The 14,608-nt window shown below is 45.5% G+C and overlaps 1 protein-coding gene across 6 annotated transcripts in view; it reads right to left on the bottom strand.

Moving 5' to 3' along the window:
* EHBP1L1 (EH domain binding protein 1 like 1) overlaps positions 1-5,233 on the bottom strand; it is a 47,584-nt gene extending 42,351 nt beyond the window's left edge. For all 6 annotated transcript variants that reach the window (XM_054990419.1, XM_054990424.1, XM_054990435.1 and 3 more), the window contains exon 1: positions 4,909-5,233. In XM_054990419.1, the coding sequence (XP_054846394.1) occupies positions 4,909-5,012 (104 nt within the window). In that variant the 5' untranslated portion in view covers positions 5,013-5,233. The remainder of the gene's footprint in view (positions 1-4,908) is intronic.
* Positions 5,234-14,608: the final 9,375 nt, after the last annotated feature.

Genomic DNA, 14,608 nt, shown 5'->3' with positions numbered 1-14,608 from the left:
GGAGAAAATGGTCTCATGGCTGGTGGCCCCGCCCCCTGATCTCCAGAGAGAGGGGAGTTTAGATTTGCCCTCCGCGGAGGGCAATCTAAACTCCCCTTTGTCTGGAGATCAGGGGGCGGGGCCACCAGCCATGTGACCATTTTCAAGAGATTCCAGAACTCCGTTCCCCCACGTTCCTGCTGAAAAAAAGCCCTGCTCATTGTAAAGTCTCTCTGAACGCATCCAGAGCACTTTCCTGTAACCCCCCATAACTCCTTTCCCCCCAAAAAAATATTAAAACAAAGAGCTTCCAGACCAAATAGCACAAGTTTCAAGAGATCTTAAAATCCAGAATCACCCCAGAATCTCTCACATTAGGAACAATGAACTGGGCTTGAGATGGATGCTTTGTGAATCCAAGCCTGAAATTTTCCATCCTTCGCTGATTCCTGCCAAAATTAAGCCTCTGTGATTAAAGCACTGTTACTTGCAGGAGTTTGATTTATCCATAAAACTTATTTTAATACAACTGCTCAGCCTTGGAGCAATAAAAATAGGTGCCTCTGAACATGCACTGAGTGCCTGTCTTTCACCACCAACTATAAATAGGTCTCTCTCATGGGAGGAATTAAAGACAAAAAACTTCCCAGCTGGGCTTAAACTCCAACAACTTTTTTTAAAAAAAGAACTGAACACTTTCTGGTTGTCCCCCCATCCCCCCACTTTGCACTGCCAAGAAAGGGCCAAATCTCGCCAAGTCATGAGAACAAGGGTGGGGTTGAGGCCTGAAGCACAGAAAAAGACTTGAGCTGCAGAAAAACGGAGAGCCCAGTAGCCAGAGAACCCCCAAATCCCCAAGGTAGAGGGGCCTGGTTCTGCTCTAATTCAGTTGGGTCCTCCATCTGATAAGCCACAGTGCTCCCCTTCAATTGTTCAGCCCGTCTGGTATTCTAATGCACTCCCCCTTCAGCGTTCACCCTCCCTTTTCCATTTTTAGCTTCTGCAATGACTAAATATTTATCATTTCCCGAGGCCCTTATAAGGTCTTTGTCATGTCAGAATGGGGAGGGAGGATCTCATCGCATCCTCCATGAAACTATTCCATCTGCATCTTCTAAAGCCTAGCAGTCGCTTCTTGCCCTGGCTGGGGGAGGGGACACATCTCCTGAAGACATTTTGCCTCCCCCATCAACATAACCAAATGACACAATCCAAAAGACAGATACATGACCATCCACATTCCAAGACACTGAAAAGTTTGGGGGGGGGGTACCTTTTATAGTACATGCAATTTCACTGGCACCCCAAGAAAGCACTTGGCATGCACGTGCCACTAGACAGGCTCTGCCCCACTCCAATTCCCCTGCTCACTTCTGTAGCCTCCCGATGCTTCCCTTTCCCCTTCTGAATATAAACTAACAAGGAAAATAAAGTAGGAGTCCAGTAGCACCTTCAAGACTAACCAAATTTATTTGAGTTAGTCTTTAAAGCACCACTGATCATTTGTCTTATTTTGCTGCTACCCATCTGGAATTACCCTAACAGGGACCTCAGAAAAACAGGAGCATTTGCTTAGAACTACAGATTAAGTACTTAAGCACTAAAGGGAAAGCAAAGGTGAATCTAATCCTCCCGGGGGGGGGGGGACTTCTCTTTATCCCACAGTTGTTCAGCAGAAAGGCTCAGATTGTCTGTCTGTCAATACTCAGCTCTAGATCCTATTTTCCAATGCCAGGGTTCAGCTCAAAGAAGAGCCTCTGTGCATGTGCAGTGTGCATTTCACTTAAAACTGCAAAATAAACCTACTACTGACAGAACTGAATTTAAGAGACAGAAATTTGCCTTCTGGAAAAGGCTCGGTTTTTGCACTTCTCCACGTCACTTTTCAATCGCATAAACAAAGCAACCAATGTTCATCCACTCCAATGTTGAAGAATGCCAGAAGTGCCGTTCTAGTCCTCCTATTCTCTTTTGTCCCTTTATTGTGGATACAAACTTCAGGCTCAGAACTTCCAATACCTAGGAAAAATCCTGGAACCATGAGAAGAAGCAAATGCCTGGGAGCATGTGCAGAGACCTCAGATTGGCAGAGGAAAGCTTTCCAGTATGTTTGAGCCAGTGTTCTGCAGCGTTTAAGGGTGTCAGACTAGGATCTGGGAGACCCAGGTTCAAATCACCACTCTGCCATGGAAGCTTACCAGGTGAACCTGGGCCAGTTACACACGCTCAGACTAACCTACCTCAAAAGGTTGTTGTGAGGATAAAACAGAAGGAAGGAGAACAATGTAAGCCATACTAGGACCCCATTGGGAATAACAGTGGGGAATAAAAGAAATAAAATATCAATGAGTTCCAGAAGGTCATTTTTTTAGTTCTGAGTGCTGGGCAGACCTCACCTCTGCTATCTGTTGTATGGACCCATATCACACTGTGGGGCAGGACTGCCAGACCCACTGTCCTTTCCCAGGCAGGATGCCAAAACTGATCACTCACTGCGGCATGCCAAAGGACTAGAAAGGAGCTATGACTGAAAAGAGAAAGTAGCCGACTGCTAAGCCAGTTTATCAGAGTTTTATACCACTCCCCAGCAATGCTTCTACAGCTACTATGGAAGAAAGCAGACCAATGAGCTAGCCCAGAAAGTCGTTCTTATCCTATGAAGAGCCAGTTGCCAATGAATAACAACAGAATCATGAAGCTGCCTTATACTGAATCAGACCATTGGTCCCTCAGCGTCAGCTCTGTCTACTGGCAGTGGTTCCCCAGGGTCTGAAGTAGAAGTCTTTCACACCAACTACTACCAAGTCCATTTACTGGAGATGCTGGCGACTGAACCTGGGGCCTCTTGTATGCCATCCTCTACCACTGAACCACAGCCCCACTCCCAACTCGATTTGCTTTTTGAGCCACATATTTTCATTTTTTCCCCTGAGGGCTAAAGCAACCAAGAGGGATCATGGCTCACTGACAGAGCACCTGCTTTGCCTTCAGAAAGTCCCAGGTTCAGTTCCTAGCACCTTCAGTTAAGAGACCTCAGATACAGGGGAAGGCCTCTCTTGAGTCCGGGGGCAGGAGGGCTGCTGTCAGTCAGCTCAGCACATCGATAATACCAGAGCAGCAGGACCAAACATCTGATATGGTATAAAGCATCTTTGTCTGTAGCATGGATGGTTACAAATATATTTTGTTGGTGGGTTTTGCTTCCTGGTTTGCTCCTTGGCTGGGCGCTCAGCTGCTAGAACCAATGCCCTCCTCCCCAAAATGAAGCAAGTGTGGCCCTTTATCCTTACAGAAGAGCTCACCATCGCCCATCATCGATATGAGCTATCCAATCCATACCGGCAAGGCAGATGATGAAGGAGGCGTTACCAGCTGAAAGTTCACTTTGGTTCCTACCCCTGATATTGGCCAAAGGTGTAAGGAGCTGCATTTTTAACCTCCCCAACTTTGACCTTCTCCTTTCCTCAAAACATCATAATCTCTCATTTGTAGTTTTGCATTTGTAACATGAAGAATTTGGCCGCTTTGGACCAGCACATTTGAAGGATCCCCTCGGCTTCAAGATCTCCCTTTCCTTAGTTTATCATTTCCAGCACATCTACTTAATTCATTCTCAATGCACATGTCCCCTCCCCCACTTCCTAGTGTGCAAATCCCACCCCCAACCCACTATTCTGTAAATGCATGACAATGCCTGACCTTGCTGCTCACTGTATTGATGTAGCAAGATGGCCAAGGGCCTGTACCATCATCCACAAAGCCCACAAAGGTCCAAATCCCTCTTCCATAAGAACGTAAGTAAGTGCCATCCTGGATCACGCGAGCATCCAATTTCACAGTGTCTGGTTGGTTGCCCTAAAGGGCATACAAACTGGGCATACAGGCCAAAGCCCTCTATTTATGTTGCCTGCCAGCACTAGAGGTTAACTGTCTCTGAATATGGAGGGTCCCCTTATTCACTATGACTAGTAGCCAGTGACAGACATCTCCTCCATGAATCTGTCTGACTCGTTTTAAGAGCCATCTATGTTTGTGGCCATCACTACCTTATCTGGTGGCAAATTCCATAATTTAATTACGTTTTGAAAAAAGAAGTATCTCCTTTAGCCTGTCCTGAACGCCATTGGGTGTCCCTGAACTCTAACATTTTGGGAGAGAAGAAAAAACATCCATCTATCCACTTTCTCCAACCTGCACATAATTTTATAAACCTGTATCATGTCCCCCTTAGCTGTCCCTTTTCTAAACTTAAAAGTCCCAGACTCTGACCTTCCCTCAAAGGAAAGGGGCTCCAATCCCTTGATCATCTTGGTTGCCCGCTTCTGTACTTTTCCCCGCTCTTGACCTTAGCCAGGCCAGAATCCAGTGACATGTAGGGAAGAGGGTTTTTTATTCCAATGTACCTCACCTTACACTCACCAACACTGAACTCTCAGTCATTAAATCTCTAATAAGAGACTTTGCAAGTTTAGGAGCAGGAAAGCTCTGGATACCACCAATGGAAAGGCAACATCAAGGGAAGATCTTGGCCCCTATGCCCTGTTTCTTTTCCTTCCCTCTATGTGAAAGTTGCAGAACTAGACAATGTACCACTAGTCTGACCGTTCTTTCATAATTCCTTCTACCTACAATCTGGGGTATTAATATTACTTACAGTGGTCTACTTTACAGGATGGGTGTACAGATTTAAGCGATGATGTATGCGAACAACATTAACCGCTGTAGAAACGCTATTTTTATCACATAACCTTTTTTATTGTACCGAATCGCCCTCTGTGGTGCATACGTCCGTTTCACCAGTTCTCGTGCCCGCTCCACTTCCTGCTGTCTGGTTGCTTCGCCCCGCCCCCATTTCCCTTGTGTATTCACAAGAGCTGCAGGCCCCGCCCCGTCTCCCCCTTCCCATTCACCAGTCTCTGGTGAGCTCACCATTTCTTGGTGCATTCCACGACAAGCTCCTGGTAACAGGCCACGAACTGGAACTTGGCCGCTCGCTTCCCGACGCGCTGGAGCCGCTTCCAGACAGAGCTCATGATCCACCCTCCTCCCGTCCCCGCCGGCTGCCGCGGTCCGCTCGCTGGCTGGCTCGCCTTCTTCACAGCCGGCCGCCTCTTCCCCGTTTGGCCCCCATCGCCGTCTCCCCAGATCTGGGACGGGACTAGCGAAGCAGCCGCCGCCCGCCTAGGCTGCGCTCGCAGAGGAGGAAGTTGGTGCAAGAAAGTTGCAGAATCCAACCGCGGGAGGGGGGATCGCAGTCCGCTAGTGGTGCAGGCGGAACGGCAGCCTGTGGGTGTGAACCTCAGAGAAGGCGGAGCGGGGGAGGAAAGGAGCGTGGAGGGAGGCGACAGCTGACAGTGGCTCCCCCCTCTCCTCGCGAGTCAGCATCGGAGGGCTGGAGCAGAGAACGTGGGTTCAATCATCTCTCCGCGCTCAGCTTGGCCACCTTTTGCTTAGATACATACGTGGTCTGGCATTTTTGGAGCAGAGTATTTCTGACCATGCACAGAGTATCTTTTCCCTAAACAACTTTTTTTTAAGGACGAAGTGGCTCTCTGCTTGTACAGAGTGCTTTTCTCCTCTGAGAAGCAGCAGCTTTAAACAATAAGCCATGATAATGCAGTAGGACCATTGAACATGTACAAAGGACAGAGAACCAACGTTAGTGTTCGTTTTTACTCTCCCCACCGACACCCCCGCGTTTGTTTTGAAACTCGCTTCTTCTAGGGAGTGGAGAAATAAGGAAAACACTATTCACTTTCTCTTTCCTGGCTGTACATTCTCTTTCTTGGGCAAGTGGCCAGGGGTGTGGGATCCTGGCCAGTTGGCATCCTAGTTCTGTTGCCAGCCAGGCCTCAGCAATGTGTACCTACTCAATAGCCAAGCCAGCAGTGCTGTGGAACAGAGCTTTCCTGGAGGATCTATGAGAGAATAAATAAGAGGGAGGGGGGTATTTGCACAGCATGTTTCTCTCCCTCCAAATAAAGAGCAGGGGACATATATGTCACATCTTTAGCCCACCATTCCTCCAAGGAGGTATACAAGGTTCTTTCTTCTCCATTTGTCCTAAACAACAACCTTGTGAGGGAGCGCAAGAGGGATTGACCTAAGGTGACCCCCATGAAGGAGGATCTGAACTCATCTCCTTAGCTCTAAACTACACTGTTCCTCTGGCTTTATTCCAGAGGGCTTTGAGGGCTAGAAAGGCACTTCCTACCCCGCTTTATTCTGAATGCCAGGGCCTTAAAGACCTCTTGGGAACCATATCTGGGCATTCTGCCCATTACATGGGTTGGTTGTCCACAACAATATGACCTGCCTCAAGGTTCCTAATGTAAGCTGCTACTCAAAAGAAACTTCACCACCCACAATTGTTTGTTAAATGTGGTTTATGGGGATGACGTGGGGAATTCAATCCCTAGTCTTTTGCTTAAATAGCATTGTGTAGAGGTTAAGATTTGCCACTCTGTATTATTCCTGAATATTTTCCTTCAGTATTCTTTTTGCCTCTTGAAAAGCCCCACCCCCACCCCCCCGCCGGATATTATTTTCCTCAGGAACCCAGTTTTAGGTCTCTGAATGCTTCTTCCAGTATTCCTTCCTTGCCCGTTTTGTCTGCAGCTTTCTCCTTCTCCTCTCACATGGTTGACTTCCAGCTCAGAGGGTATAAATAAGCACCCCGTAAACTGATCCCAGACAGGTCCCAGCGTCATTCTGGGTTGGACTTGTCCATCATGGAAATTCATCGCCCCAAATTTAGCAACCAAGTGACTAGACCTTCCACAGAGATTCCCGAAAGCCAGAGGGGAAGGTCCAAGAAAATGATCTGTTGTATGTGAACGATTATTACATTTCTCCAAAATATATGAATTATTTAAGCAACTAACCCCCTCCCTTATTTTTTTTCTCTTTATGCTGGACCTCAGTTGTGGGAATGAAAAATGTGTTTGCCTCTGTGTAGGCAAATATAATTTATTGGCAATACTCATATTTACATTCCATTCAAGGAATTCAGGATTTACCTTGCTGTTTTTAGCAGGGTGGTATAATACATAAAACTCACTGCCAGGTGTGAGACACACAGGTCTAAGACATAGTCGTTCATCCTACAGTGGGCTTTATAGATGAGGAGAGGTTTGAACCCAGGCCTCCACCAAATGTTCTCTTGACTAGACCACACTGGAGTGATTTTACTATACTGTGAAGAACCAAAATAATTTATCTTCTGAGAGTGTTTTGTGCTGTGACCCACTGTTGAGCCTGGATGGGGGAGGGCTGCTAGAAATTGATATAATTCTCACTGTACCTTACAAAATGGTTACTAACCACTTCGTCTACAGGATAGAGGAAGGACATCATAAAGGAAGACACACATCTGGTCACAGTTATACTTGCTCTAATTATATTCTGGTTGGACTACTGTAGTGCATCCTATGTGGGGCTGCTTTTGAAGACTGTTCAGAATGAGAGCTGCTGTAGCATAGTGGTTAAGTGGTTGGACTGCATATCAACATTCTGCTGGTTTGAATCCTACTACTGCCATGTGCTCAGTAGGTGGTCTTGGGTAAGCCACTCTTCTCAGCCTCAGCTCCCTAGCTATACTGGGGGGATAATAATAGCACTGACTTTGTTCACTGCTCTGAGTGGAGCACTAATCTGTCTAGAAGAGCAGTATACAAGCACAATTGTTATTATTATTAAGTTCCAACTGAGTTAGGCTGCTGGCATGTAGTAGTTATGGGGACCATACCCTGACAGTTTTAAAAGCTGCATGTTTCACTTCTGGGCACAGATCAAAATGATGGTGTTACCCTCAAAACTCTTCATAGTCTGAGACCAGAGTACTTGAAGGAACTTCTCATTGTGTGTGACCCTCTCTATTGATTTAGATAATCGTCAGAAGTTCTGCTGTCAGAGACTAGGGAGGTGAGCACTAGAGACAGGGCCTTCTCACTAGTGGCACCCAAGCTTTGGACCTCCCTCACTATAGAAGTTTGCAGATTTACAAGCATCTAGGTACCAAAATAAGACATTTTAATCTCCCAAGCTTTTCAGATACTGCTCCTTTGTGGGGTCTTATCAGTTGTCACATTGTTTTAGAGCAGTTAGCCCCCCTAGCATGGTGCTGGTGGGTGCCTGCTAATGTTTTTCCTGGCAACCATTTGCTTTTTCTCCAAAACAAAGAGCCAGTCCTGAATTTCCTCCACTGGCATAGGAGGCACTTTGGAAGAGCCTAAAAGGCACCATCTTTGCAAGGACTATATGAATACCACCGCCTCCATAATAACAACAGTCAATTTATATACCACCCTTCAGGATAACTTAATGCCCACTCAGAGTGGTTTCCAAAATATTTCATTATTATCCCCCACAACAAAACACCCTGTGAGGTGGGTGGGGCTGAGAGAGCTCTGGGATAGCTGTGACTGACCCAAGGTCACTCAGCTGGCTTCAAGTGGAGGAGTGGGGAATCAAACCCGGTTCTCCAGATTAGACTCCCGCACTCTTAACCACTACACCAAACTGGCTCTCTATAGCAAGACACTTGGCTCAGAACCTCCTCAGAATGTTTTAATTGGATCCAGCACCCATGGCAGTCATTTTGTGACTGCTCTCCTTGTGGCAGCCATTTTGTTGTGGTGCCTACTGCCTGCTCCCAAACTGTTAAAGGGAACCCTGTTTTAGAAGCTTTCTCTGATTTTTATGATGCACTTTTTGTTAGGGGTTTAAAAATCTTCCCAGTCATAATCCAATGCTCTTTTTAAACAGTTTGTTCCTGGTTTTTATTCTGTTCTTTTTTTTTAATGCAGCTGCTTATTTGTGATTATTTTTAATGTTATTTATTTTCCTTGCTGTGTCACCCGCGTGCATATAAACCTTTCCACCTAAGAATGTCATGTAAATCCAAGGTCTGCATTGTCTTAACACCAACAGCACTGACCCAGATATCTTCTGTCCTGCTCAGTTTCTTTTCTTCCAAGCCCATTTATTGGGTTGCCAGCTCCTAATTAGGAAGTTCCTGGAGATTTTGTGGGTGGAGCCTGAGGAAGGAGGGTTTGGGGATGGGAGGGATCTCAGCAGGGTATAATGCCATAGATTCCACACCCCAAAGCAGCCATTTTCTCCAGAGGAACTGACTCGGGAGATCAATTGTAATTCCAGGAGATTTCCAACCACCACCTGGAAGTTGGCAACCATACTATCCCCACATGCCACAGCTTTGCACAAGGGGCAATAATGTGCACACCAGCTTTCACTGAAAAACACACTGAATGCCTTCACGGAAGTGAGTCGGGAAAGTGGATGCCACCGTGTTAAACTTGTTGAGAAGCAGAAACTTCTGGTGCTTGAGAACTAGCATGAAAGGGAAGGTCATGTAACGTATCGGAGGGAGTTCCACTTAGGGAACAGCCCTCTCCTGTGCCCCACCCAGGGTAAACAGGCCTCCCTATGACTCAGCCTGTCTAGAGCCAACCGCTCACACTGAGAGCCAACCACTCACACTGACTCAGCAGAAGTGCGCAGCTGCTCCTGGGGCGACTCTTTCAGGTGGCTTTTACCCAAGCGGCAAAGGGGAGCTGGAGATACTGCGTTTTCTGCTGAAGTCAGACAAGAACGAAACAAAGGATTTCAGCAAAGGAAAGTGCAACTGGGAGAAGCAGACAGAGCAGCTTCCTAAGGGCAAAGAACCATCCAGCAGCTAAGGAAGGGTGTGGAGAGTTGCCTGCCTGCCTTGTCAGTTTGCAAGGAAAGATTGCACAGTGTGAGTTTGTGTGTGGAAGGTTGCTCTAGAAGTTCGATTAACTTGGTCCCCAATGTGGTGCCCACACTGGTGGGTTTCCTGGTGATCATTTGTTTCTTCCCCAAAGCAAAGAGCCAAACTTGGCTTTCTTCTACTTTGTTGGAATAGGAACTGTTTCAGAAGAGCTGAAAGATATATCATGTTTGTGTCTGCAGAGAGCACCCATTCAGAAACTGACACCTCCATCATAGAGGCTTGTGATTGGTCTCACCACACAGTGGCAGCCATTTTATTGTGCCAACTTCCTATTTTCAACAAGCTGAGCTGTGCTGAATCAATTGCATTCTAACCTACTAGGGAGCCTCTTAAGAAGCAAGTGAAAAATATTGGGGAGAAGTTGCAGGTGCTGGCTGACAACATAATAGAGGGCATACATGTAGCCAGAAACAGAGAATGATTGGTTTCAATAAATACTTAGACAAAGAATAAAGGGGCCTCAGATTAGTACAGCCTTGAAGAAGATAAAAGAGAACCAGATTTTATATCAATAGATACATGGAGTAGTCACTGGCAAGTTCGGCCCAAGTGCAAGGAGTGTCTGGAAAACAGTGAGAACGGCCCAGTCAAGGACGGAAGGCATACTTCAAAGATGTGGTTTATTGGTTAGTAGCCAACAGATAATTATATGTATGTAGAATTGGTAATGTATTTTGATATTCATTGCTGGAATTAAAAGTAACAAAAATACGTTAACAAAGCATAGACATAACTTTAGTGGATTTATTTGAAAATATGAGAGTATAAATCATCTTGCAGGATGTTAGAAGTCTATTAAAATGAGTTCAGAACATGAGCCCAATTAAGAGGGACAGTTAGGCATTGTTAGAAATTATTTTGTTATGAAGTAATCTTTTTAAAGAATACAAATAGAGTTCTGAATTAGAAAAGAGCTTCTTCATTAAATTGTGTACCTAACTGCTGGGTGTAAGCAGTATATTGGACTCTTGTAAAAGCTTGCTTTATAATAATTATTCACTAACGGTATTTATTTTTAATATTTAAGTTAGTCAGCATTAGATGTACTATGTACGTATGTTAATAAAAGCTAAACAAAGATAAAAAAATAAAATGGAAAAAAATAAAAATAAAATGGAAGCAAAGATTCTTTAATAGTGTTCTTGTTGTGTTATACATGAGATGAACCTCAAAATTGTCAAGGTGCACTCTCCATTAGTAATATAGTATTTAAGTTAAAAGAGCTGCTGTAGCACAGTGGTTAAGTGGTTCAGCTGCAAATCAGCATTGTCTTGGTTCAAATCCCACTACTGCTATGAACTCAGTAGGTGGCCTTGGGTAAGCCACTCCTCTCAGCCCCAGCTCCCCAGCTGTATTGTGGGGATAATAACACTAACTTTTTCAATGCTCTGGGTGAGGCACTAATCTGTCTAGAAGGGGGGTATATAAGTGCAGTTGTTATTGTTGTTATTATTAAGAGTTGGGATGCAAATCAGTACTGTGCTGGTTTGAATCCTTCTACTTCCCTGAGCTCAGCAGGTGCCCTTGGACAAGCCATTTCTCTCAGCCCCAGCTCCCCAGCTATACTGGGGGGATAACAACAACACTGGGTTTGTTCACCGCTTTGAGTGGCGCACTACTCTGTCTAGAAGAGCAGTATATAAGTACAGTTGTTGTTACTATTATTATTACTTTATTATTGGTATTGAGAAGCTAAATGGGAGTCTAGCAGTGCCATTTCAAGCAGAGTTAATCCCTTCTAAGTCCATTGAAGTCATTAGAAGAGTGTAATGCTTGCTTGCCCTGACCTGGATAGCCCAGGCTAGAGCAATCTTGTCAGATCTCAGGAAGCTAAGCAGGGTTGGCCTTGGTTGGATGAGAGGCTACCAAGCAAGACCAGGGTCATTATGTTAGCCTCTTGCCTTGAAACCCCCAGCAAGGTTGATGGCAACACACACACACATGCATAAGATTGCTCTGCTAGACTCCTTAAGTGCAAACCACTCTCTTGATTATCCAGCTCTGACAGAAGCCATCCAGAACAAGCCTACAGGGTTCTTACCAACACTCCAGGATGGATCATTTGGGTAGAAAGAATCCGAGTGAAGAATGCATACCACATCTCTTGTGAAGGGAAGCTATAGAGAATAGCCGTTTGTCCCTTTCAAATACACAAAGGGACCAATCTCTTCCTGTTTACAGGCTGCCAAGTCTTTCAAAAAGACATGTGGTACACAAAAGCCACATGTGCTTTCCTCAAGCCTTTCTTGTTTTTCCCATCCCCCTCTTGAAGTCCTATAGGTCAGTGGTCAGACCAAACACTTTGCATGTGGATGGCCCTAGGTTTAAGTCCTGTACTCTGGCAGACAATACTGAGGTGTTAAATGGCTTCCTGAAGCCAGGTAGACTGTGTTATCATCTGACGACTGATGTTGTGAACAGGTCTGGACAGAAATGTCACAGATAATCTTTTGTATTTTATGGCTCTTTATCCTCAGATTTCATCATCTTTCCCCCACCTCTGCCCTGTGTATATATACGCTTGCTGATCTTCTCACTGTTTTTAAATGATAAACTTTGGAAGATTAGCTAGCCTAGAAACCAGATCAAACAAGATCCTGAAATCCAAATGGCCTTCAGAACTTTCTGCCTTGATCCCTGATATAGGGCCTTTCCCTGTGCAACCACTGGGAGGGCCTGATGGCCTGAAATTGGGAGTCTGGCCACTTCTGACATCCGTGATAATGCCTGCAGCTGTTTTGCAACTCCTAGTCCAAAGGAATATTCCAGTTACCAAATTTAAACAAATCGTATCAGGCCGAGAGATGTCATTGGTCAGGTGGGAGCTGTCTTGAGGTGGCGTGGGTGGATGGAAAGCTAGGAAAATATTTCTGCATTCTAGGAGGCTGCAGCGAATGTCTAGACAACTGGTATAAATACACAAGAACATTTGTGCAGGTAGGTTATTGAATCATGCATTCATTCCAACATAATAAAGAGTTCTGTGTAACCAGTGAAAATTAGTTTGAAGAAAGTTGCTTTGTCTAGGCTCTTTGGGATTCTGATCTTTCCTTCCTCTTTGACCAGCTTTCATGTTATGGCTAGATGAAAGCAATATCTACTTCCCTGGCTGGGGAGGTGTGGGTGTGTTGTACGTATGTAGAACTGACAGGGAGGGGCGGAGGAAAGGAAGTTGCTGATGTTTTGGCTGCTTCAAGAATTGGAGGAAGCAGGAACTCGGGGAAGCCCTATTGTTGGGGGAATCTGAAAACCAGACAGAATCTGGCAGCCTCACTAACAGGAAGCAGAGAACAATGGCTGCCTAATTTGAGGAGGAATCCTGGTCACCCAGAGGGTGGTGGAAGAAGGACATGAAATTGGCCTAGGGATGATGGCGGAGATGGGGAGACAAAGGGCTTGGTCAGAGCCAGGGCTCCTTGACGCTTAGCATTTTGTTAAGTTTTCTTTTGTGTTTATTTTTAATTATTTTTTTAATTTGCAAATGCAGCCTCCAAGATTGGGCATAGGGGGAGGGGGGAACTGTAACCCTTTCCTCCTCTTTGTTTTCTTACTGTAAAGAGACACACAAACACTAAGCTACTTTTATTCCTGGTAAAAAGATGTCTATCTGCAGTTCTGGGGTGGCTTGTTCCAGTGAGAGAAAACAAGAAGGGAGGAAAAGGTTAAAGTCCCCCCACCCCAAAACAATGCATGCTAGTTGTTCTGTAAGAAGTAATTGAGCAGCTAGCTTTGCAAAATATTTGCAAAATATTTGTTTAAAATAAACCTGAAAGAATCATTGTGTGCAGTTCAGCCCTTAGGCCCTTAATTTCTCTTCCCTACTGAAATTAACGCTACTTTTTCCTTGGTCTGAGGAGTTCTGCTGCACTTTTGAGTTCCCTGCTGGGAACTCAGTTCTCAGATGCTCAGGACACACTTCAGAACAGGATCAGGGCACTTGAGAAAGGGTTTCAGTCTCCCCCCATATCATTTTTCCAACCTGAAACAGCTGGGGCGGGGGCTGATATTCTTGTGGGGACTGTGTGTATTGAGGCATTACACAAAGGTTACCCAACGGGGCAAACAGCATAAGTGGCGAACCCAAACTGAGGACTGTGTATTGTTCTAGCTAGGAATCCATGTTGACTCTCAGTGAGAAAGGCAGACTATAAATATAGTAAATAAAAATGGGGAAAAAACATGAGAGCCACTCAGGAAAGTGATCTGAAGGCCGCAGCGAGGCCAAGGAGAAAGATTCACCAAGGAGACTATCAGTGATTTTGGTGAGGATAACTTTAAGCAGAGGGCAGAAAGCAGGAACCAGACTGCAGAGGTCAGAGAGAAAGCAGTGTGTGGTAGGAGTTTGGGGAGCAAAGATCTGAAAGAAAACGGGGTGGGGGCAGTTGGAGAAGAAGGGAGGGATTTTGAAAATGGAGGGAAATAGTGTGTGTGCTTGAATGCTGTAGGAAAGGAGGCAGAGGAGAGGGGTAAGTAGATTAATGGCAGCCAGTCGTTGGGGAAGAATTGGATGAGGACAATCAGGTAGCCAACTTACCCAGAGTGGGCTGGGGGGCAGGGACAGAAGGAAGAGTGGAAAGAAGGAAACCTGGAAGGAAGAAGGAAAAAGTAGGAGAGAGGGGGATCAGAATAGAGAGCTTTCATTTTATCACTGAAAGAGGCAAAGCCTTGAGCAGAAACTGAGGAAAGGGGAGCTGGCGGGCCGGCCTTAGCAGAACACAAAAGGTGGACAAGAGGCACTGAGGAAGAAGCTTGTAACTGCTGTGGATTGGGGGAGGGGTTCAGTAATGTTGCTTTGCCAGATAGACTGCAGACATGGAGGCGAAAATGGATTTATGATGGATGAAAATAGCTAGC

The sequence above is a fragment of the Eublepharis macularius genome, chromosome 1 (genome assembly GCF_028583425.1).
Source record: "Eublepharis macularius isolate TG4126 chromosome 1, MPM_Emac_v1.0, whole genome shotgun sequence".
Lineage (NCBI taxonomy): Eukaryota > Metazoa > Chordata > Lepidosauria > Squamata > Eublepharidae > Eublepharis > Eublepharis macularius.
Note: the sequence above shows the minus strand (reverse complement) of the source record. Positions and strands in the feature narration are given on the sequence as shown.